The sequence below is a fragment of the Rhodnius prolixus genome, unplaced genomic scaffold (assembly GCF_049639745.1).
Source record: "Rhodnius prolixus isolate KJV_2025 unplaced genomic scaffold, Rpr scaffold_1, whole genome shotgun sequence".
In the NCBI taxonomy this organism is placed as follows: domain Eukaryota; kingdom Metazoa; phylum Arthropoda; class Insecta; order Hemiptera; family Reduviidae; genus Rhodnius; species Rhodnius prolixus.
Genome location: NW_027411581.1, coordinates 4,905,579 through 4,931,763, shown reverse-complemented (window position 1 = coordinate 4,931,763; position 26,185 = coordinate 4,905,579). Strand labels below are relative to the sequence as shown.

Sequence of the window (26,185 nt, the reverse complement as noted above, 5' to 3'; positions counted from 1 at the left end):
GTCTCTGTCCAGGAGGACACGTGCTCATATCCGGTCTGGACACTGGTGTTTCAACTTCTGCTCCATATTCAACCCTTTTTTTTGGTACTTTTGTTTTCAATGATCTCCCTATCAAGTTCCTCATCTCCTTGCAAACTAGCCATTGTCCCTAGTTCTTTTTTTTTTTTTTCTATAGTCCGAGTTCGTCCATCCATACTGTATCTTTTATTACCATTGTCAGCGGATTTAATTTGAGGACTTTACTCGTTGGGTGATTTTTGTACCTTTTGTACCCTTTACTCTTTCGCTTTTTATGTGGATCACCAGAGGGGGTCAACCAGATTCTGTCACATGCTCTGCCCTAGATATTCTCTCTGTCCCCCCTTTTGCTCCTGGGGATTTTGACCCTCGGTCACTAATTGTTACACACACATACGTATGGATATCGATTATTCGGCTGGATATGTAACAAAACAGTACGGGGTCCAGGATAGTAGCCTTCAATTGGAAACTGTAACAAACAGAAACATTCCAAACCCTTTCATCTCCACGGATTGGGTACTGAGCGGCTCAAATCTCTTTGTGGTATCTACTGGGGATTAGTGAGATAGTAGCCCCCGATAGTTCATCCACTTCCCCCCTTCTCGCGTTCAATAAATCCCAACCACTTACTCCTCTGGGGCTATTGTCATCCTGTTGGCTATTGATCTCTGTATCTTCGGGGAGGATTTCTTTTTTTTGTTCCCCCGACAGTCATACAACAATCTGCAACTGAACGTCCATCCACAACACAACAATATGCAATGACCCTAAACAACTAGGTAATATTTGAACCTCTTGTCAAATCTGTCAGTACATTCCTCGTCACAAATTGTCCAATAATCCTTTCCCTTGTTTGTTTATTTGTGCAGGCTACCAACATTGCTAACATCCGTTTTAGCTAATTTCATCACGCCTTCTTATTCAACCTCCCCACCCACTCACCCATAAAATCAATATTGTTTCAGAAATAAGTTTTAAATAGAAGTGGTGTTTTTGACTTCAGCAGTAACTAGACTGGGAGGAAACCAAAAAAGCAATCAGAAGCGTGCGGTAGTAACCAAAAGGTAACTAGGATCCCTTTGAAATTGAATGAATGAATGAATAAATATTTATTTCAATAAATATATACATAAAATAAATAATGAAGTATATACAATACATTTTAACCTTCATAGCAAGTGAGGAACGAGAAAGGTTAAGATGAGTAGGATACAGAATGCAGGGAAAAAAGGAGAGGAGAAACCTGCAGCTAGTGTAGAAAGTTAGAGGACACAAAGTCTTTTGTGCCTGTAGCAGGATAGCAGAATCTGTAGGAGGCTCTGTTGCGGCAGAGTGGATTAGGATGTCGGAAAGGAGTTTTGAGCAGACGATTTATTTAAAATTGAAGAAATACTAAGAAATTACCACAGACGGCTACGTGAATCGGAGAGAAGAAATAACCGCGAAAAGAGTTTCCCAGTACATTCTTCCAGTGATGAGAGACATCGTAAGTGTGGGGGAAGGAAGTACTGGAGAAGATGATGAGCAGAGGAATAGAAGTGGGAGATTGGAGTAGTTTCGAGTTAAATTCCCCAAAAAAGTAGTTCCTTGGGAGATAAGCCTATCCTGGTAAACTTTGCAGAAGAAGACCTGCCGGACCCAGACCGTATGTCCTGGACGATTTAATCTGTCCTTATGCCTCTTCACAGTTTAGGAGAATATCTCTTATCCTGACTCTGACTGCTTCCATTGCAATCAAAAGCTGTACGATATAAGTCCCCAAAAAAGTAAAAAAAATCAATTGGGAAAGCCCTTTAGTTTTCTCCAACTGGGGCAACAAGCAGGTCGGCACAACAGGTCTCTTTGGGGATGCAGTGCCTGGGGTAAAGTCCACATGCTTTTTTGTTCTAATCTAATTCACTGTTGTTTCAGGAGGGAAATACCATAGAAACTTCAAGAAGTAGCTAATCCACTTCCCCCTTACGTGATTTCCGGATACTCTGTAAATAACCAGTTTATCTAAAAAACTGGAAGAAGACGTAGAGCTCTGGGCAGTGTGAAGGGGATTGAATATTGAAAAAGAAAAACACATTGCGATCAGAAGTAATAAAATGGACAAAGAGGGAGCGAATGGTAAAGCGAGAGAGACAAAGAGATGAGGATATAGGCTGGGCTTTCTGTCTAGAAATCTACGAACTACTGCGAGACGAATAAGACGAAGGTATGCGCGCAAGCGTATTAACAACTTGGAAGAACAATTAGCGAGCTGGTAGAGGAGAAGGACCGACCGGGCAGGGAAGCTGTGAACAGACATCTTCGGGACCCCCTTCTGGCTTGTCTAATTCACCATGACCTTCTATATGTATATAATAATAATAAAAAGCACAACTACAACAACCACAAACAACAGAACGAACGAACAAACAAACATGGTGAAACGATCATAAAGCTGTTTGTATGAAAAGTCAAAAGAGCAATCTCCCGTTAGCGCAAACAAAACAAAAAAATCCTCTCCGCAGACATTGCTAGTTCACTTACCAAACACACAGAGAGAGAGAGAGAGAGAGAGAGAGAAAGAGAGAGAGAGAGCGCATGAGCCAGCGACTCCCGTCATATCCGTTAGTGTCACCAATGTGTGCCTAACCTTTTGGACACACCTATAGCTTCCGCAACTATTCTCTAGCTGTTTATTTTGGGGGAGGGGGTGGTGAAGGAGGAGGGTTTGAGCGTAAAATTTACAGAGAGGGCACCGCTCTCTTTTAAAAGTGCCCTTAATCTCGAGATACACTGGAAAATTGTTACAAGTACAAAGTGTATCTATATATAAATAGACAATTATCAGTATATCAAGCTTACAGAAATAGTAGAAGCAGACTCAGTAACGTGGCACTTCCGGTGGCACTTAAGCGCAAAAACAAGCACAATCTACTGTATTACTTGGAGAATAATAACAGCTTAAGATCATCTTTAATGTCATCACAGTATGCTGACCTTGACCTTGTTCTAATTTCAAGGCATATTGCCTTAACTAGTAGCCTTAACCACCTGTTCAGGAAACTATCTTGATCGATATTTCAGCCCATTACCTTCTTCTATGTGTTTTAGTTTTTTAAATTCTTGTTGAAATTCTCACGATAAACTGGTCTACTTCCGTTCAGCTGAAAGATTAACGAAAGCAACTGGGATGGCACCTAAGCGCAGTATCGACTTTAAAATTTCTGCATTTTTTATTTTGGGAATTTAAACAATTTTTCTGGCTAAGCAAAACGCTAAACTTGCAGATTCTGGTGCACATTCAAAAAATTAGTAATTCTTCTTAGAAAAAGTACGAAATAGTAAACAGAAATAGATAATAAATAGGAGTCAGTAATCTCTTACTTCCGGCCATCTGCTTTTCTTAAAACTAATAATGAAATTTTGTCAAATTCAATAACATCACACCATTTGCTCCACGTTAAGACGGGTTCTATACACGAGACTAACATCACCTACTATATATTCTAGATCAGCGTTTCCCAACCTGTGATACGCGAGCTGCTGGTTGGTGGTACGCGAATAATAATCAATAATGGCGGACATAAAAAATTAAATCATAAAAATATCATAGATACGTTTTTTCCTATTTCATAAAAATTATTTTAATTAATAATATTATACAGTAAAGTTGTTAATATGTACAAGTAATAAGGTTAGTCTGTCTCAAGATATACGAGAAAATATAATAGCACATTTAACAGGTGTAAAATTGTCATTCATGGAGTATTTTCCCAAAATCTGAAAACACAAATGATAATTGGATTTCGAACCCCTTCTATAAAGAAAATTTAGGAAAAGCTACATCATCATCGATAGAAGACAAAGAAAATTTAATATAATTATCATGTGACAGAACTTAAATGATAACTATGTAAAAATCTGCTTAAAGAGAACTGGTTTGTAATGAGTAAGCTCTATCCAAGCAACATTAAATTTAATTTAAAAAAAGTTTTAAAACTAGGATCTTATACTTTACAAAGTTTATAAAGAGAATATGAACTTGAACTCCTTCGTAACAGATACGAGGGTCGTTTGAAAAGTCCGTGCAAAGTCAGAGAGATAGCACTACTGGCGCGTATCGAGGTTATGTTTAGTTAGTAGCATCTCTTGGAATAACACACACCAAGTTTCAGCCAGATCGGTCTATTTCTTTGTGTTTGGCATTCGTTTGAATCGAGGAAGTCGAGTGATTTTCAAAAAATGGACGAAAAAGAATTTCGTGTGTTGATTAAACACTACTTTATGAAAGGCAAAACGCCTCAGGAGACTAAAGAGAAACTTGATAAACATTATGGTGACTCTGCACCTTCGATTAGAACAGTTTATAAGTGGTTTCAAAATTTTCGGAGTGGCCATATGGGCAAAAGTGACGCTGAACGTTCTGGACGCCCTGTTGAGGTTACTACTCCAGAAATCATTGATAAAATCCATGATATGGTGATGGATGACAGAAGAGTGAAGGTGCGTGAGATTGCTAGTGCTGTGGGCATCTCGAATGAACGGGTACATAATATTTTGCATCAACATTTGGACATGACAAAGCTATCCGCAAGATGGGTGCCGCGATTGCTCACGCTTGACCAAAAACTAAATCGTGTGAAGTGTTGCATGGACGGTTTGCAGCTGTTCCAGAAGAATCCGCAGGACTTTAAGCGTCGTTTCGTCACTGTGGATGAAACATGGATACATTACTACACTCCTGAGACCAAAGAACAATCTAAACAATGGGTTACCAAGGGGGAATCTGCGCCAAAAAAGGCGAAGACTGTTCCTTCGGCCGGAAAGATTATGGCGACTGTCTTTTGGGATTTGCAAGGAATAATCCTCATCGACTATCTGGAAAAGGGTAAAACTATTACAGGTGCATATTATTCATCGTTATTGGACCCTTTGAAAACCGAGCTGCAAGAAAAACGCCCACGATTGGCCCACAAAAAAGTCCTTTTCCATCACGACAACACACCAGCTCACACCTCAGCAGTTGTGGTCGCAAAATTAATGGAAATAGGGTTCCAACTCGTTTCACATCCCCCCCCTATTCTCCAGACTTGGCTCCCTCGGACTACTATTTGTTCCCCAATATGAAGAAATGGCTGGTGGGAAAAAGATTTTATTCAAACGAGGAGGTGATTGCAGAAACGAATGGCTATTTTTCAGACTTGGACAAATCCTATTATTCGGAAGGGATCAACAAACTAGAGCAGCGTTGGACGAAGTGTATAAGCCTAAAAGGAGACTATGTTGAAAAATAAAAAAGGTTTACCCCAAAAAATTAAGTAGTCTTTATTTTTGCACAGACTTTTCAAACGACCCTCGTACATTGTATCTCTATAAAAATTAAGATAATAATAATAAAGTAACACACTCGGAATAACAAATTTCACGAAATACAATCACTTTTACGAAGTGGTACAATTTAGCTTGATAGTACTACAAAGTGGTACGCAAACCAAAAAAGGTTGGGAATCGCTGTTCTAGATCACTACAGTTGACATACCTAGTTTCAACTTCATCAAAAAACTTTTGATAAAACTTAGTTATTGATTAATTGTACAATTCGATTTTTTTTTTTAGAATCAACATCGATTGCCTGTCATGAAATAAAAATAATTGCAATCGTAATTAAACTGAGAAAAGTAATAATTTTTTAATAATATAACTTAAAAAAAGAAAAACATTTCAATATTATTAAAAACTATAAATTTGTAATAATAATTATTTTTATTGGTGTTAATTACGCTACTTATGGGGGCTTATTTAATTGATTGCTAGATGGTAGATTTTTTTTTTCCTGTGTAATTATAGATATATAATAAAGTACATTTGTACTTAAAAGTGCATGTAGAAGACCTTTATTATAAAGTTTGGGTCGTTATGTCGTGGCAAAAAGTGAAAGTACGTTCATACCAAGGTGCAGAGACTAAGAGAGAGGAAGAGAGAGAGGGCGAATAGCAGTGAGAGAGAGAGAGAGAGATATACGTCCAGATTTGTGGTCGTCCTCACCGTTGAAATGAACTAGCCGGCGCGGCTAGGTGGTTAGCAGTGCCATGGAGGGCAAGTTGACCGTTTTGCAAAATGTCATGAGTTGACCGTTTTATAAAAATCATGGCCAAACCGTTCCTTTCAATATCTTGTTACTTGCTGTGGTCACTTTTACTGACGAAGAGCTCCTAAATCAAGTCTGTCCAATTAAACCACTTTAGAAAAGCATAAATAAACTTTGGCACATATTTTCATGAGCATGAATTAACTTTCAGGTGTAATGCTAATTTAAAAAAAAAAAACATTTCATGTCTTATCGCTTGCATAATATTTTTTGAAAAAAATTAAAAGCGAAATTAATGAAGTACCAAGTTAATATTAATAAATAACATAACCTGCAAAGTTGTAACCAGTGGCTACAATGATCACTCACAGATTGATTTGTAACTAATTGCATCGTTTTTTAAATTGGCAACCATCACTTCGAAAAATCAATAAATTTTATTGACATAAACAGGATGGTGGGCGCCACGAATAGCCGAGCGGTTAGAGGATAGACCCGCAAAGCTAAGATGTATTGCGGTACTAGGCTATATTCCCAGTCTATACCTTTAATGGTTAATATGAGAAATTTTGCAGTAAAGTATGTTTGCTAGTCGCCACGATAGCCGAGCGGTTAGAGGCTAGACCTGCAAAGCTAAGATGTATTGCGGTACTAGGCTATATTCACCTGTCTATACCTTTAATGGTTAATATGAGAGATTTTGCAGTAAAGTATGTTTGCTAGTCGCCACGGTAGCCGGTGCGGTTAGAGGCTAGACCCGCAATGCTAAGATGTATTGCGGTACTAGGCTATATTCCCAGTCTATACCTTTAATGGTTAATATGAGAAATTTTGCAGTAAAGTATGTTTGCTAGTCGCCAAGGTAGCCGAGCGGTTAGAGGCTAGACCTGCAAAGCAAAGATGTATTGCGGTACTAGGCTATATTAACCTGTCTAGACCTTTAATGGTTAATATGAGAGATTTTGCAGTAAAGTATGTTTGCTAGTCGCCACGGTAGCCGGTGCGGTTAGAGGCTAGACCCGCAATGCTAAGATGTATTGCGGTACTAGGCTATATTCCCAGTCTATACCTTTAATGGTTAATATGAGAAATTTTGCAGTAAAGTATGTTTGCTAGTCGCCACGATAGCCGAGCGGTTAGAGGCTAGACCTGCAAAGCTAAGATGTATTGCGGTACTAGGCTATATTCACCTGTCTATACCTTTAATGGTTAATATGAGAAATTTTGCAGTAAAGTATGTTTGCTAGTCGCCACGGTAGCCGGTGCGGTTAGAGGCTAGACCCGCAACGCTAAGATGTATTGCGGTACTAGGCTATATTCCCAGTCTATACCTTTAATGGTTAATATGAGAAATTTTGCAGTAAAGTATGTTTGCTAGTCGCCACGATAGCCGAGCGGTTAGAGGCTAGACCTGCAAAGCTAAGATGTATTGCGGTACTAGGCTATATTCACCTGTCTATACCTTTAATGGTTAATATGAGAGATTTTGCAGTAAAGTATGTTTGCTAGTCGCCACGGTAGCCGGTGCGGTTAGAGGCTAGACCCGCAATGCTAAGATGTATTGCGGTACTAGGCTATATTCCCAGTCTATACCTTTAATGGTTAATATGAGAAATTTTGCAGTAAAGTATGTTTGCTAGTCGCCACGATAGCCGAGCGGTTAGAGGCTAGACCTGCAAAGCTAAGATGTATTGCGGTACTAGGCTATATTCCCAGTCTATACCTTTAATGGTTAATATGAGAAATTTTGCAGTAAAGTATGTTTGCTAGTCGCCACGATAGCCGAGCGGTTAGAGGCTAGACTTGCAATGCTAAGATGTATTGCGGTACTAGGCTATATTCACCTGTCTATACCTTTAATGGTTAATATGAGAGATTTTGCAGTAAAGTATGTTTGCTAGTCGCCACGGTAGCCGGTGCGGTTAGAGGCTAGACCCGCAATGCTAAGATGTATTGCGGTACTAGGCTATATTCCCAGTCTATACCTTTAATGGTTAATATGAGAAATTTTGCAGTAAAGTATGTTTGCTAGTCGCCACGATAGCCGAGCGGTTAGAGGCTAGACCTGCAAAGCTAAGATGTATTGCGGTACTAGGCTATATTCACCTGTCTATACATTTAATGGTTAATATGAGAAATTTTGCAGTAAAGTATGTTTGCTAGTCGCCACGGTAGCCGGTGCGGTTAGAGGCTAGACCCGCAATGCTAAGATGTATTGCGGTACTAGGCTATATTCCCAGTCTATACCTTTAATGGTTAATATGAGAAATTTTGCAGTAAAGTATGTTTGCTAGTCGCCACGATAGCCGAGCGGTTAGAGGCTAGACCTGCAAAGCTAAGATGTATTGCGGTACTAGGCTATATTCACCTGTCTATACCTTTAATGGTTAATATGAGAGATTTTGCAGTAAAGTATGTTTGCTAGTCGCCTCCGTCCACGACCCCTAATTTGGTAGTTGGAGGTAAAGCCTGCCTGAAAAAAGTAGGCATTACTTTACTCGGACGTGAAGTTTGCCTGAAAGAAAATAGAAGTCGATTAAGCAGAGAAATGATTTTAAAGAATAGCTTTCTGAGAGTTGCGTAAAAGGAAATGGCATTCCCTTAAAATCCAGAAGTAAAGTATGCGAGGGAAACCTAAATACTGAAAAACCTGAGTAAAACATGAGCTCTGAGTAAAAAAAAAATCATTTGCTCTGGTAAACGCTGAGTGGAAAATTAAAACAAAACACATACCTGGTGAAACTGCGCGCAAGCTTTGGCAGCTGAGGTACAATCAAAACCTTTGGCATAGTTTTGGCCTTCTAGAGAGTATGGATAAAGAGGGACTAAGCACTAAACAAGCTCTACGTTGAAAGATCGGCAAGTGCAAGAAATGTTCGAAGACAGAACGCAGAAAGAAGGACAGGGGTGAAAGAAGGTTCATCCCGAAATTGCCTACCCTTCAAGGGCTGTAGACTCAAAGTAGGATCAATAAAGTGCTTACCCAGTGTTAGTAATTTTGCCGAGAAGCTTTAAAGTTTTTGAATTTATTCGAAATTTACGAAGTGCATATCTACTGAAATTTAATAAATTTTGCGACGCGCCTAAAACCAAACTTCAAGCGCACAAAAGACGAATAAAAAAAATGGCAAAAATGAATAAGAAATGAATCAGGAAGTAGCAACAAGTGCTGCACTCTTGAAGAGAGCAAAACAAAAATTAACTGTATTCTGAATATGGTGATTTAAGTTGGTTTTAAATTTTAAAAACCAGGTAAGATAGCATGAAATGCGCCACTGTTTTATTTACCATACGATTAATTGCCCACTGCCAACTATAAACTTAATACATTATTACTAGGTATTATGAATATTAATAACATAACCTGCAAACTTGTAACCAGTGGCTCTACATGATCTTAATTCAAACACTGTTCACATATATAACCTTTCTCCCGCGACATGAGGTTAGTTTTTGTAATATAAACGGTTATAAATTGTGGTTTTGTAATAGGATAATATAGGCTAGTTTATAATTGTGTACTTACCTTATTACGAACGGATTTTTTTTTTTTATTTAACAAATTGAATAACTAATTGCATCTTTTACATCTATAAATTCTATTGACTTTAATAGGATGGTGGACGCCACGATAGCCGCGCGGTTAGAGGCGAGACCCGCAAAGCTAAGATGTATTGCGGTACTAGGCTATATTCCCAGTCTATAACTTTAATGGTTAATATGAGAAATTTACAGTAAAAGTATGTTTGCTAGTCGCCACGATAGCCGAGCAGTTAGAGGCTATAGGCTAGACCCGCAAAGCTAAGATGTATTGCGGTACTAGGCTATATTCCCAGTCTATACCTTTAATGGTTAATATGAGAAATTTACAGTAAAAGTATGTTTGCTAGTCGCCACGATAGCCGAGCAGTTAGAGGCTATAGGCTAGACCCGCAAAGCTAAGATGTATTGCGGTACTAGGCTATATTCCCAGTCTATACCTTTAATGGTTAATATGAGAAATTTACAGTAAAAGTATGTTTGCTAGTCGCCACGATAGCCGAGCAGTTAGAGGCTATAGGCTAGACCCGCAAAGCTAAGATGTATTGCGGTACTAGGATATACACCCAGTCTATACCTTTAATGGTTAATATGAGAAATTTGCAGTAAAGTCTGTTTGCTAGTCGCCTCCGTCCACGACACCTATTTTTAGTAGTTGGATGTAAAGTCAGCCAGAAAAAATCGACAATACTTCACTTTAGGTGAAGCGTACAATTGAGATGTTGTAAACAACAAAGGATAATTTTAAGAAATCTTCAAATCCATTTATTTTTTTTTTACGAAATTTTAGCAAAGGAAGCGACAATCTCTCAAATTAAAAAAAAAATTGTTCTTCCGGCGAACAGCGTTTAACTAAATAGAGGAAGTAAGATTCTCCTTCCCCCCACAACGCCTCACAAATTAAACTCACAATAAATGAAAAAAAAAAAATCCAGGTTGCACTGGTAAAGTGGAACAATGAATTATTTTCTTTTATTAAATAAATTAGAAAAAAATAAAAAATAAATAAAACGTGCAGCAATAAAGGCGACAAATTTATTGCATAATTTTATAGTAATTAGAATAATTTATTATATCATTGCTTGGCCAACTGTGTCATTAAAATTAAATAAATAATCTTGCATAATGTATTATATATACATGTTGATACTTTTTTATCAGATCGTAAATAACAAATTTAAAATGCAATTATATTATTCATACAATAAAAAAAAAGTGTAATTTTCAATAAACTAGTTTAAAAACATACAGCAATATTTAGATACTGTTTTGAACGGAATTATTCAAGTATTTTATGGTATCTGTACAGTATGGGTCAAAGTATGACTTTAACCTGTTAAATTTTGTAATTTTTTCCAGACTTCGTAGTTTTTGTTATTATTACTATTATTATTATTATTTTTTAATGATTTAAGGCGCGTCAACATCTAAAGTTATTGGCGCCCGGAGCTTTTTCCAGTGTACTGCCGGCCTCCGGACAGTGTTCTCTCGTTTCACTGGACAGTGAGCTGTAAGAAGCGCCTAGAAAGAGGAAATCTAAGGGTCAGCAGCTGGATTCGAACCCGGGACCTACTCCTCGAACCGGGAATTATTTATTATTATTATTATTATTATTATTATTTAAGGTACTTCAACTTCTGAGGTTATTGGAGCTTGTTTCAGTGCACTACCAGTCTCGGAATATCAAGTTTCTACTTCCTTTTTCGTTTTTGAGTTCCGAACGTTACACAAACAGACCATACATGGAAAACCATCTTTTGAGCTCTGGAGAACTAAAACCGGATATTTCTTGGGGAAATTAAAAAAAAACAAAAACAAAAATACGGTTCCAATACTCCCTCTTAAGTGGGGATAAGTGAAATTACAATAATAGAACAATTATAGATAAAGAACTTAACGGTAAACCTACACCAGATTATCGAGTAGGCTGTGGATGAAAGAAAGAAACTCCGTGGTGGTTCTGGTGATAATGATCTGTGTCCAGTATAGGACATCTGTGTAATGCTTTTGAATGACGTGATGAAGGGGTTATACTACGTTACGTCACAGTATGTAGGTGGGTGCACATATACAATAGTGCGAATCACCCCGTGGGTTGATATTGTAGTGAGGGCTCCAGGGTTTGGTGTTGAAGGTCCCTCGTTGCCCTAAAAATGAGGGGGAGACACTCCACATTTAGTGAGTATAGTGTGTGTGTGTATGTGTGTCTGTAGGGCTCAATATCTAAGGGCTAACTTTGTGGCCCCTTCCTCCACCGATCGTACCCACCACGTCACCAGTCTCTCACCCTCTCCCTCTTGGTTTGGTTTCACACTAAAAGTATGAGGGGTCGACCCTGGGCTGCTGTTGGACTAACATAAGAGCGCCCAAGATACTTTATACTCCTGGCTACATATGGTCATTTTTCATTCTCTCTGCGTTACGGATTTCCCCCCCCACACACACACACACATTTTCGCTCTCCTTCAGGACATTGTCGGCTATATCTTATATGCAAGTATAGTGGTCACAATAACCAGGACGGGGCTACTTTAAAGATTATAATCTTATCAAGGAAGCTGTACGGAAATTGGATAATAGCAATATCTTCTGGAACGTGAGGGTGAATAGAAACCTTAAAGAAAGCAACTAGGAAAAATTCTTATCATTTTTTGAAACCTAAATATTTGAGGTAAAGAGTTACTTGGGCGCCACGGTAGCCGAGCGGTTAGAGGCTACACCCGCAAAGCTAAGATGTATTGCGGTACTAGGCTATATTCCCAGTCTATACCTTTAATGGTTAATATGAGAAATTTTGCAGTAAAGTATGTTTGCTAGTCGCCGTGTGTTTGGTAGTTGGAGGTAAAGTCTGCCTGAAAAAATAGGTAATTACTTTACTTGACTTTTTACTTAAAGAGCTGGTTTTAAATACGTATTACAATGTTTAAGTTTTTCATCACAAAAACTGGAAGAGCCACTTTCACGAAAATTGCTTCAGAAATTTGGAATTCAAAAGTTAGGCAACAAATTTTAAGGCCTCAATCTTCTATAACTTTCTGAACCGTGTCCATCGCCTCTCCGAGCAGCTCCCGAAATCGAATCCGGTCCAGTAAAAATGTTTGGAATAAAAGTTAAAGATTTGTGTGTTTGTGATCATTACAGGAAGCTTAAGTACAATCTTAGAAAGTCTTTTGCTTTTTTCGTGAAAATACCAACAAATCTAGTCAGCAAATTTGGTACTTCCAGTCAGCTAATTTCGATGAAAGCAGTAATGATTTAGCGATGTGAATCTCGCTTTGGGATAAAACCTGATTAAACAATCCCGAAAGGAATCCACTAAATAAGGATGGATAGAAATGGACCATGTTCAATGAGAGCACTGCTTGCAGAAGATGGATTCCAACCAACATGGAAACAAAGTAGGAAGGATGTTGAAGATTTGTGCTATCTGCAAGCGGAAGTGCAAATCTCGTTCCGCTCCAATTTACATCAGCCATTGTGGATTTGCTCTTATTACCAAAAAAAAAAACCGTAAAAATTAGTTAAAAAATATAATAAAGGAAACTAACTCACCCGTATTCATTGTGTTCGACTGCGCATCCGAAACATCCGTTCGCAATTTCTTACAGGTACCTTCATCAGGTGATGAATGCGGAGGCGTAGAATCCGATTCAATTTTATTCCTATGCGCTTTGATCTCCTCTTCAGACATATGGACAGGCGTGGACGGCCTTGGCCGTCTTTTCGGCGTAGAACATCGTGTTTCTTCATCCGGCGGCGACGGCGTACAAGACACTCGACCACTGCCGGCACTGCTGCCCATAATGCCGGCGCTGGCCGACGACGACGGAGGCAGTACTTTTTTAATTGGCGCCGAAATGCTTGGCCTTCTCGTGCCAACTACACCCAGTACATTACCGCCTCCGTCGTCTGAATCACCACTATCTAAACTATGGTTAGCGCCGGATGGTTCACATGAATAGTTTTCCTTATTACAGGATAACACTTTGTGCTGGATGAATTTGACGATCTCGCCCAATGCGAACGGCTTCTGGCAGGCGCCACAAGTTAGCACGTCAGATGGCTGTTGTAATTCCACGTCCGCTGTAACAAAACAGAGAAATGCGAAAAAAAAATTAACTAGGTTATCTAAAATGTTTAATTTCAAATGAAGATAAGATTATTAGCATTTAAAAAAAAACAAAGAAACAACTAATTAAACATCAGGGAACAGTGTACGTAATTATTCAACAGTAACCTTACTTCCTATAACCACTCTATAACCCCCCTGGTCCATGTTTATTTGGACTAAATCTTACGTTTGAATCATTTATCATTATTTTATGTTTAAGACGCGTTGATATTGGAGTTCATAAGCGGCTGGAGCCTTTTTTTAGTGCACCGAAGACTTCCGGACAATGTCCTCTGGTTGAGAAGCGGAAGGGAGCTGTAAGAAGCTGCTAAGAGTCCCCGCATGGGTATCCAGTGCGCTCATCGTTGAGCTAATCCCTTCCCAGTCGCTTACTATTGTAATAATTAAGAGTAAGAGGGATAAGGTTTTTGTTGGACTCTCTGCAGGTATACGGGAATATCTGCCATCCTCACCTGATTGGAAAAACGTTCAAGAAAGGAACCAGCTATTCGAGGCACTAATGGCCTATTGGAAGGTACCAAAAAATTCATTTTTATCCAATCTTAAACTGAATTGCTAAACTCTGAAAAAGTACTATTTTGCGCAAATACATCCTAACAAAATACACAAAAATATGAATGGTCATTCTAGTCTATATTAATGTATTGCAGAGATACATTCTAAAGGCCGTGCCGGGGGGGGGGGGGTGGATCAATGGTTTGGAAGGGATGAAATAGGAGGAAATACATTTTAGCGTACACACAGAGGGTGCTGGAAAACTGGACATGAAGGCCCAAGTAGTGGGGGCAAAGGCAGGGAGCTCCAGCTCACAGAGGGTGACATGCGTGCTACTGACCAATGGTCAAATCCATGTGCAATCTCTCCCCACTCAGTTTGGCCACAACTTCCTGGACCATACAGGCTACAAATCCTCCCCTTAAAATGGTGGATATACATTTTTTTTTTTTTGGAAGGGTATAATCTAATATAATTTTTGGTTTAATAGTTGGGATTTCCGGTATTAGTTTGTGTAAATGTTTATCTCCTTTAGTTATTGACCCAGGTGTGAAGGCAGATGATAATAGTGCAGGCAAACTAACTTTGTGCCAGCACTTTCTGTACTATTCATGAATGAATAAATCTGAAAATATTTCTTAATATTTTTTGTACATTAAGTTATTAATTATTATAGAATAATATTCATTTATTAAATAAGCAATTCATTCATTTAGCCAATGAATGTTAAGCCCTATTTTTAATATCAATATCAAACCGGAACATGATATTATTAGTTGAGTCATATAAATAAAGTTCGTAGTAGATTAATGGCCTTGGTTTTCCTATATAATATGGTAACTGAATATGCCCTAGAATCCCGTATTTTCTATTTGTGTTTGTAAGTCTGGGGTGGGCGTGCAGGAGTGTGCCTAATCGGCAAACACATACGGCGCCCCCCTTCCTTTCAGCATCACTATCCCTCTCTTTAAAACTTATTGATTCTAGTTGGAAACAATGTTTTCAGAGATATAGAGGAGTCAGTAGGGCTAGCCCTCGAAGTCCTAGATCCCTTTGTACAGGGCTCCTGCGTCACACTGGAGTGAATGAAGTTGTATACTAGACCACAACTTTACTGCGACCACATGGCATACAGACCTAGTTCAATTCTCTGCTCAGAATAATAGATTCTAACTTATTTTCTCTAATTTAAGGAAAAAAAAATATATCGTACCATACGACAATTTTTACTACATTGATTTCATCTATCGAAGCACACATGTTCATTGTATTTTTGAAAGGACTTTCATTCATCGTCAGTCACGAATCAGTTTGGTCTAGAGTCAGCAAATGTAGTGCGTGATGGAAACATAAGTGAAGTCGAAATCTCTACATCAATCCGACTAATCTATCTCTGATAATGAATGAACATTCGAAACCGGTCAGGGCTACCAATAAAACGCTCTACGATAGTTAAAATCAAAGATATCCACCCAGCACTGCCAACCTAACTACATTTTCAGCATTTACTTCTCACAAACATTATAGAAAATTTGTATAAATGTACAGTTTAAGCAGAAGTGGAACATTAGAGAACTCTAGTCCCCAAAACTTTAGAAATTCCAAAGAATTTAACAGTAAAGTATGTTAGGCTATAAGCCTTTGACCTTGACGCTTAATCGGTAGTTGGATGTAAAGGTTGGATGTAATATACGGATAACATGCAAATTTAACTGATTTTAATACCGAAAACCTACAAAAAAAAAAAAACTATTATAAAAGGAGAGGTTAACTTGTTCCCCCGCCCTAAAGGACCCCAGCTTAAAGTTGGCTGGAAAACATTTTCAAATTTTACTGAAAAGAAAAATCAATGAAAACATTTACTACCAAAAAATTACAGTGAATTAAAAAATCTTCTCACTAAAATGATCTGCACAGTTGAAGAAAAAATAAAAAATAAAAAAGTAAAGTAATTGCCTATTTTTTCAGGCGGGGTTTTACGTCCAACTACCAAATTAGGTGTTGCAGACTGAGGCGACTAGCAAACATACTTTACTGCAAAATTTCTTATATTAACCATTAAAGGTATAGACTGGGAATATAGCCTAGTACCGCAATACATCTTAGCTTTGCGGGTCTAGCCTCTTACCGCTCGGCTATCGTGGCGACTAGCAAACATACTTTCCTGTAAATTTCTCATATTAACAATTAAAGGTATAGACCTGGGAATATAGCCTAGTACCGCAATACATTTTAGCTGTGCGGATCTTTTTCTTAAAATTTTGTGAAGGCCTGCCCTGTTGATTTCCTACAATTTGACGTTTTATTTTCATATTGACTTTTTATTAATGGTCAATAGGTGGTAGAGCAGTACATTAGTCTTTAATGGCACTTTACAGGAGCCTTGTACGCAATTAGTGGGCAAAGTTTAAAGAAAATCATTAAGAAAACATAACCAATTTTCTTTTCCTTAAATTTTTCCATTATTTATGCTCGACTCTTTTCATTGAACTAGCCGAGTGAAAAATCAATAGAAGCTCAAGGCTCTTTTCGTCATTAACCAAAGCCGCAGGACTTAGCACCGGTTCACAAATACCACATAGTAAACAATGTGTGTCAGTTTGATTTAATCGCTACAATAATCAAAGTATGTGTGTACAATTGTTTGTTGTACACAAATGTTTACAGTTGTATACAAAACAAGGGGTTGAAATGTTTTTGGCAACTGGAATAAGAAAGAACACATATGTTCCCTTGTTTTAATAAGTTCAGTGCCGCCCTGAAGTAGGCGCGCTTTTAAAGAGAGTGGACGAAACTATTGTTTTTAATTATTATGTTGGTTAGACTAGTCCCTGAAACAATTTACTATTCTCTATGGAATCTCCCAATGCTGTTATTCTGTAGGGCACCATTCTTCGAGATATCCAAAAGAGGTGAAGACCGTTTGCGGCTTTCTACAACCATTTCTCCCACTCAGTCAACCTCTCTTGGCATCTTCACCTAGTAGACCCGGCCGACCCTAGAACCATGCTCTTCTAATAACAATTAATCCAAAACAGCAGCCCCAGCAGAGTCATTAGTCAGAGAGGGTACAAGGCTGTACGCCCTGTGTGTTCCCCCAAAGTGTAATTATTCACCTTCATTAAACTGTTGTCAAAACAAAGTGAGGAGTGCCTTAAGAAGAGACTAATGGTCACAAACGGGATGTACATAAGTACATGGAGGACCAACGACTGTTTGTCTGTACGTTGAATGAGCATGACTTCTCTACAATTCTCAGAACGGACGAACACACAACGTACGGACTTCTGATCAATTGTGTGTGTGAGCACCTACTTTGCCAGGTAGGACCAAAGTAGATGGATCTACATCTACGCCATCACCTTACATCGTTACGACATCCTGATCCTAATGGACCTGGATGGAATTCGTCCTCTCCCAATTCATTCTCTTCCAATCTTTGACCCTTAATAGTTGAACAGTTCTACTAATATAAATGCCCTCTTTGTTTATCTTTGTAATTATAAGTGTTGTAAATATATAATAAATATTTAGTTTACACTGCTGTATCGAAATAATCACTTCCTGTCAAAGGGGTAGTTTAAAAATGTTTATATAACGTCCTACGTAGAAAAAGTATAACGTTAAGATTCAATTCAATTTAAGGCGCCACGGTTGCTGAGCGGTTAGAGGCTAGACCCGCAATGCTAAGATGTATTGCGGTACTAGGCTATATTCCCCGGTCTATACCTTTAATGGTTAATATGAGAAATTTACAGTAAAGTATGTTTGCTAGTCGCCTCCGTCCACGACACCTAATTGGTAGTTGGACGTTAAGCCCCGCATGAAAATATAGGCAATTACTTTACCTTACTTCAAAATTCAATTTAGCACAGGACAAGGAACAGTTTGTTAACCGGACCAAAATCTGACTGAAACTAATTTAGCCAACCCAGTTGCAAATATAGCCCATTCAGGACACTTTCTGTTATATAGTTTACTGATACATTTGCAAGTGGTTCAATAGCATGTGATTACGTTATTGGTCAATTTTATCCAGTAAAGTAAAGTAATTGACTACTTTTTCAGGCGGGCTTTACGTCCAGCTACCAAATTAGGTGTCGTAGACGGAGGCGACTAGCAAACTTACTTGACTATTAATTTCTCATATTAACCATTAAAGGTGTAGACCGGGGAATATAGCCTAGTACAATGCAATTAAATACTCTTTAGTGACAGGAAGTGGGTACGTTGCTTCTAAAGTGATAATTAATAATTATATGACTCAAACCTTCGTAGTTAGAACAGTGATAAGGATAAGTCGTGGTGAGTGTATATGCCAGTTTTTTTTTTCCATCTTGTCACGGCAATAAACAGGGGTGCAAACCTAATAAAAGCAAAAATAAATAAAAATAATTATCAATGGGTGGTCTCTTTTCAGTTTGATGAAGGGCGTGTGGAAGAACACCCCCACCCCATCCAATCTGATGATTGAATTTTTTTTTTTATTATTATTCTTATTCCACATTTTATATATAGATATACATGGACATCCAAGAAAAGATACTGTCCGTGAATAATAGACTGTGTCCACGCGGATATGAAAAAAAAAAATTGAATTGGTAGAAGTGCATTGTAGTGGCAGACACCCCCTGCTGTGGTTTACAGGAACTAAAGATAATAAAGTAAGGAACTTCCTTTATTTTTTTCCTCCTCCCCCACTCTCCCATAGCACTTCTATATCTATTTTGCTCTTTAGAAGCGCGGCAAATAGTCTTGAACAGTGCCGTCTCTATAGTGTAACCTCCTTCACTACTCTTTACATATACATAACCTCTGTGTGTATACAATGTTGCCAACTGACTGTTATACAAACAAAAACAAAAAAAGATAACTATTTCTGTTATTTATTCACCAAATTGAGATTATACATCGTTCTCTCTTCCACTTTTTTAAAAAAAATTCAAAAATAGCGATGTTTGATGTCACGCGTTATTTTTTTTTCCTTTTCTTTTTACTTTAAGTAGAAGAAATACCGCCATTATTTTCTATAAAAAAAATAATACCACGAACTGGGTATTTTGAGACCGACCTCTATGGGAAGGTTAGAGATTAAAGTTTCCCGTGATTCCTGTGTATATGTCAGCAAGTAGTAGAGTGTGCGGGTAAACAGGTAGTTGTAAACACATACCAACACCAAGAGCGAAAGGTATGATTGCCTATCTCATTATATACGTAACATATTTTTCTAGATTCATAACGTCGTCCTCTCACAGGTTCTTCGTCCCTCTCACTCGCTGGGTCTCTCTCCCTGAATTAGTACACTGAGAATGCCACAGAAGAGATGTTCTTGGCTGTGAGAGAACACGTTCTTCTCTAATATTAGTTCGACACTCAAATTAAAAATAAAAATAGAAAAAATAGAGCTACGATTTGTATAACTCCTTAATAAGTAACGTTATTTTATTATATCCGCGTTTGTTCGTTTGTTTTCCTAAAAATTAACCATCATTTTGTCACACTTTCACCGAAAATGACCGTTTTCTGCTAAGTGCGAGGAAAAAAAGAAGAAAAATGGTCTGTTTATAAGTAAAGTAAGGTAATTGCCCATTTTTTTCAGGCGGGCTTTACTTCCAGCTACCAAATTAGGTGTCGTAGACGGAGGTGACTAGCAAACATACTTGACTATAAATTTCTCATATTAACCATTAAAGGTGTAGACCGGGGAATATAGCCTAGTACCGCAATACATCTTAGCTTAGCGGGTCTAGCCTATAACCACTTGGCGATCGTGGCGCCTAGCAAACATACTTTACTATAAATTTCTCGTATTAACCATTAAAGGTATAGATTGGGGAATATAGCCTAGTACCGCAATACATCTTAGCTTAGCGGGTCTAGCCTATAACCACTTGGCGATCGTGGCGCCTAGCAAACATACTTTACTATAAATTTCTCATATTAACCATTAAAGGTGTAGACCGGGGAATATAGCCTAGTACCGCAATACATCTTAGCTTAGCGGGTCTAGCCTATAACCACTTGGCGATCGTGGCGCCTAGCAAACATACTTTACTATAAATTTCTCGTATTAACCATTAAAGGTATAGATTGGGGAATATAGCCTAGTACCGCAATACATCTTAGCTTTGCGGGTCTAGCTTCTAACCGCTCGGCTATCGTGGCGCCTTAATGTACTCGTAGAATTAATCTAACCACTTCTTCCTAATGTTTCTAATTGTAAATTGTTGTAAATTTATATGTGTGTAATAACTATGCAAACATCAAATTTAAATCTTAGCAGCCGTTTGCTAAAAAAAATCTTAAAATTTGAGAAATTGAATTACGGTCTATCTTCAGGAAGTTCAATAATTTTCTTCTTTTTTTCAGGCAATACGACCTAACCGGAAGCAGCCCTTTTATTTGAAACTTTTTCACAAGAAAAATTCTATTAACATTAGGTTTAATCTTTCAGTCCTCTGTCAGTATTGTTGCAATAGTTACTAATAGTGTGGCTTATACGAATAAATTTGAATTATAATTTTAAAAAAACAAAATCATATGTTTGAATTGATGACAATGAAATAAATATGTAATCAGCTGTAACAAACAACAATTAAAAACACTATACCTAACAATGAAAACAAAAAATTAACAACTTATCGATTAAATTAAACAAACTTAAAAACTAACGTGGATGAAATATAATTTTACAAAACTTTCAACTCATTTCTTTGTATAAATACAAAAAAATAAAGTGATTAAACAAAAAGGGAATTCATTAATTATTAATTTTGGTGATGTTATTGTTTTTTTTATATAAATATAAATAATTAATATTACACTTAATAAAGTAAGTTTTTAAAATGAGTGACGCTTAAGTTTTTCTGTTATAAAAAAAAATAAAAAAAAATAAAAATAACTTATTTATAGTAGCTTAAAATAATAATGGTGCCTTTTTTATTATAGGGTAATTAAAAATGTAATTAAATAATAAAAATTGTATTTTATTACTATTTAGCTAGATAGAAGAAAGAGGAAAATTATTAAAAATTATAAACTACTTGGGAGTTTAGCTTGTTATCTTAAGAGGAGGTCCTTTTATCCTTAAAAGGAACTCCTCTTACAAGGGGATATTGGGGGAAAAAAAAGAATGGCGTGAACGCACAGATTTCTTTAATTATAAGGATCTAAAGGAAAAGGACCTAGGCTAAGTGGTGCACTGGACACTCTGCTAGGGAGCCTGTTATTATACGAGGGAAAAATAGCTTTAATCGATAATTACAATCGATTTTAGGATTTAAGATATCGATTTATGATAACAGCAATAGCTGAAACTATAGCCGGTTCTTGAGATAACCATTTTTTTTTTTTTTTTTTTTTTTTTTAATGAAAGTGGTTCATTTTCAATCCAAACAAATAAATATCATTAAGTATTTGCCCAGACTAGGATGCAGGCCAGCTGGAGTGCCAACCCGCTGGATACACGCCACCCCTTCCAAATGAGAATATTACCAAAAAGTTATTTCGTTGAATACAAAAGAAGAAGGGGTTGAAGTAAACTGTTTGTATAAAATCAGGAGGGTGTAGCTGGCCGGATATAAACACAAATATGGAGGTATCCACCTTTGTATGTGCGTATGTTCGGTGTTTTGGGGTCTTAAATAGCTGGAGAGTAATGTGCATTATGAGATGGATAGTGGGAGGGGGGAGTCACAAATAGCCTGCTGCACTGCACACAAATTTGCAGCCAACCAAGATACTTTGTATGTGAGTCTGTTCACCATCCAAACGAAATTCGGACAAATAAAACATATGTGTGCTGACAATTCCGTTAGTTCTTGCGACTACAAAGGCACCAATCACTAGTAAAATTTAAAAAAAAATAAACAATAAATAATACGGTTCGATTGGGGCGCCACGGCAGCCGAGCGGTTAGAGGCTAGACCCGTAAAGCGAAGATGTATTGCGGTACTAGACTATATTTCCAGTCGATACCTTTAATAGTGTTAATATGAGAAATTTATAGTAAAGTATGTTTGCTAGTCGCCTCCGTCCACGACACCTAATTTGGTAGTTGGAAGTAAAGCCTGTATGTACTGTGTTTCTATCGGAATATAATTTTTTTGTTTTATTTCTCGGATTGGCTCCAAATATTTACATGTCAGAGATTCTTGTCAGAAGCGCAGCATGTTTGAAAAGCTCATCCAAGGCTAAGAAAGGAACATAATATAATCTTTAATTTATTGTTTTTTTTTTCCTGCAACCTCTACCCTCAAGACTAGCTCAAGAAATTATGTATAACAATACAAGAACAGAGGTCGATCTGGGGATTGGAGATTCCCAAGTTAATTGGTACAGTATCTAGAGCATGGTGGAGACGTAGCTGTGGGAGGAGAATCACTCCAGTAATTCGCCTATTTCTTCTCCTTCGACCACAAGACCTAGCTGGCACTATATCAAGGACTAGTGGTGTAAGTACGGGAGGGGTTCTGTTGGCGGTTACGAAGAGTATAAGATCCCTGGCTGTGATAACTGACTAGTGAAGGGCGAACAGGAAGTGCTCTATGTGTCTCCTCTATATGAGGAAGGGGTGTCTACAAGTTCCCGGGGCATAAGCCACACAAAGCAATTGCCTTCTCAATCTATTAACCACCGCCTCCTCTACACTGATCACTTCATTCTACTGGCTTCTCTATGTTCCTAGAAAACTATCCCAAGAGTTTTGGATGGCCTAAAGTAAGTAGAGAAATTGAAACTGGCTGAGATGAGAACGGAAATGGTAAGACTTTGGGCGGGTGGGTTGGGGAAAAGAGAATTCTCGTGCCAAAATAAGGCAATCGCTAGCCAATAAACAGTTTGTTAAGTCACATGCCAAATAATATATATATATATATATATATATATACGTAGAGAAAGAAGTGAGCGATCGCCACCAAAGATATAAGAACTAACTTTCAAAATCACTCCTCCCTCTCTCTTTACAGTCCCCATCCAACAAATACATATTGGCTGTTAGTATCGATCTATCAAACAAAACAAACTCTATACAAATATAGATATATCGAGAGCACAGTTTTTCTGTTTGTAGTATGTGTGTACGATTTTTCTCACTTCAACGCTCAACTTCATTTTCTAGAAAAACGACCAGAGGGCATCTATCTGTCTTCTTTTCTTTTAATATTCCTTTTTCCGAGTCGCAAATATTTCATAGTTTTTTTATTCGTAGTGATTGTTGTGGGAAAGGATGCAAATTCTTACTTTAAGACGGTGAGAATAAAAGTAATCTTGATGGTATATCCATAAATGAGATTCATGTAATAATAATTAATATTAAATAATAGCCTATTTTTTCAGGCAAGCTTTACCTCCAACTACCAAATTAGGTGTCATGGACGGAGGCGATTAGCAAACATACTTTACTTGTAAATTTCTCATATTAACCATTAAAGGTATAGACTGGGAATATAGCCTAGTACCGCAACACATCTTAGCATTGCGGGTCTAACCTGTAACCACTGCGGCTATCGTAGCGCCTATAATTAATAATAATATTTGTTATAAAAGTTATTTTAAGGCTGATCAGGGAATAGCTACCCTAAGGAATAATCACTTGTTCGTTAACAGTTCCCTAAACTTGGAAAATGATTTTAAATTTTGAATCAAATCTTATTAAATTATTCCACAAAATGTAGTTGTGCTTATTATTATTATTTTTTTCTTTTTTCTTTTTTTTTTGGCGCATCAACAGCTGAGGTCATTAGCGCCCGGAGCTTTTTCCAGTGCACTGCCGGCCTCCGGACAGTGTTCTCTCGTTACAGACAACACTGTCCATCACCGGACAGTGAGCTGTAAGAAGCTCCTAGGAAGGAATTATTATTATTATTATTTTTACTATTAAATACAAAGACATTTAAGGTAATTTATGATTGTTTAAAATAATAATATTAATACAAAAAAAAAAAAATCGTATTTCATAATCGATTTAATTGACCCAGTGCACAGTTTTTCTCCCCGCAAAACCGGTTTTCCTTGATCATATGATTTAATTAAGATTTAAAGAAAATGTCAACTGATTAAAGTGCATGATGTACGAATAAACTAGGTTACTAGTTGACTTTGATAAACTGCAATTGCAAAAAAATAAAATAAAAATAAGATGGAGAGATTAAAACCGGAAATTATTATTATTATTATCAAGAAGCGGAAATAAAAAAAAAAAGACTAACGTAAACATTACTTGTATAATTTCCCGCCATTCAAAATAAATGCCCACTAATTTTCTTAGAATTTTCTGCTGTTTTTTTTTTTAGATCAAGAATGTCTGCCGTATTTATGGTACTTCCGGTGGGAAAGATTTTCTTTTATAAATCGCTAAATTACTGTCGTGTTCAAAGGAGGAATTTCAAATTATGGAATAACCTATAAATTTTTGAGATATTCATTATTTTTAAGTTTTGACCTAAAATGGGTACCCCCTTTTTTGGGGGGTAGGGCTTGTAGACCATAGAAAGGATACTTCCGGTAACATATCGTTTTCTAAAATTTTTCATGATCGTAAGACGTATATCTTTAAGAGAGTAACAAGTTTAATTTAATGTTAATTAATATAATTTAAAATACTTCCTTCTTTATTTTTAAATATATAAGTATATATCACTTTAATTAAAACCATTTTACACGATATTAAATACAATTTCAACATGCAAACAGTTAAACTAAAAGACAGCAAAATTTTAAATAACAAAATTTACAATTCCAAAGCGCCAACCTAACATAAAAGATTTCAAGCGTAAAAAATATTAAACTGTCTCTCATGACGTATGTTAGCATGATTTTAAATCTTTCCACTTTCAACTAAGCAAATTATAACCACAAATGAAACCTATTAAATTTTTTTTTTATTAAAAAAGTAGACGATGAAATATCATAATGGCAGCGCACTCAATAATGCACTTAACGTTAAAAAAAAATAAATAAATAAATAAATAAAACTAATTATAGATAGAGAAATCTTTGAGCGTATAATATAAAGAAAAGGTCAAAGTTTAATTTAAATTTAATTAAAAATATAGTTTATTAGTATTTAACTATTTGTAGACTTTAATACAAATATCTAAAATCTATTCTAGATTTAATGACACTAGGGGGCCATTGGTCGATTGGCCAATTTCTTTGCAGTTCATTAAGATTAGCCAATAAAATTGTTTGATGACGTAGAATTTTTTTTTTTAAATTATTTTGACTACTTCATTGATTTGGGGGACAAATTTGGGGGGGTTCTAATCATTTAAGTCCTATAATTGATTATCAATTAAAGGACGAATTAAACGATGAAAAATAATTTAAGCTAAACGAAAATTAATATGTTGTAAAATGACGCAACTTTAGCGATTAGTCGATTTGAAAAAATATATCTTCTTTGTGTTACGTGACGGTAAGTTCCACAAAAACTTCGGGGGTCTTTTAAAGTAAGTTGGGGGGGGGGGGTGAGAGATTACGGAAATTACAGAAAACTTTGAAAAAGTATTTTATAAAATGGTATTTCCGGTGCAATACGCATTTCCTGTGCTTATAATTTTTTTTTTTTTAATTACATATTTAATACTCTAAAATTTTATCGACATTTTGAACTGTACAATATTTTAAAAAGGATAATTTTGAATACTAGAGTCCCCCTAGTTCAATCAACGGGTAAAAAATGACTTCAATAAAAGAGTGACGTGTATGTGACGTGTACAAAAGATTAAAGTAAATCATAGGGAGCCATTTTTTTTTTTAAATCGTGACAAATAAAAAACCCTATAGCACTAAAAGTAGCCTTTCCGGTAGACAGATTTTGATGGAAAATAAATTTTCGCATTTCTTGCTAAGGGCTAAGATGAACTTATCGTGATTTTTCACACTAATCGTAAATGCAATTTTTTTTTTTTTTTTGTACCTGTAATACGCAATAT

General features: G+C 36.8%; 1 protein-coding gene across 2 annotated transcripts in view; it reads right to left on the bottom strand.

Annotated features, from left to right (window-relative positions):
- Cph (BCL11 transcription factor chronophage) overlaps positions 1 to 26,185 on the bottom strand; it is a 120,848-nt gene that overhangs the window by 28,966 nt on the left and 65,697 nt on the right. Inside the window, exons 1-2 of one of the 2 annotated variants that reach the window (XM_074125355.1) lie at positions 20,576 to 20,781; positions 13,175 to 13,705 (exon numbers count right to left, since the gene is read on the bottom strand). In XM_074125355.1, coding sequence (XP_073981456.1) covers positions 13,175 to 13,424 — 250 coding nt within the window. In that variant the 5' untranslated portion in view covers positions 13,425 to 13,705; positions 20,576 to 20,781. Of the gene's footprint in view, positions 1 to 13,174; positions 13,706 to 20,575; positions 20,782 to 26,185 lie in introns of those variants that run through there. The other variant, XM_074125344.1, reaches the window with a different exon arrangement.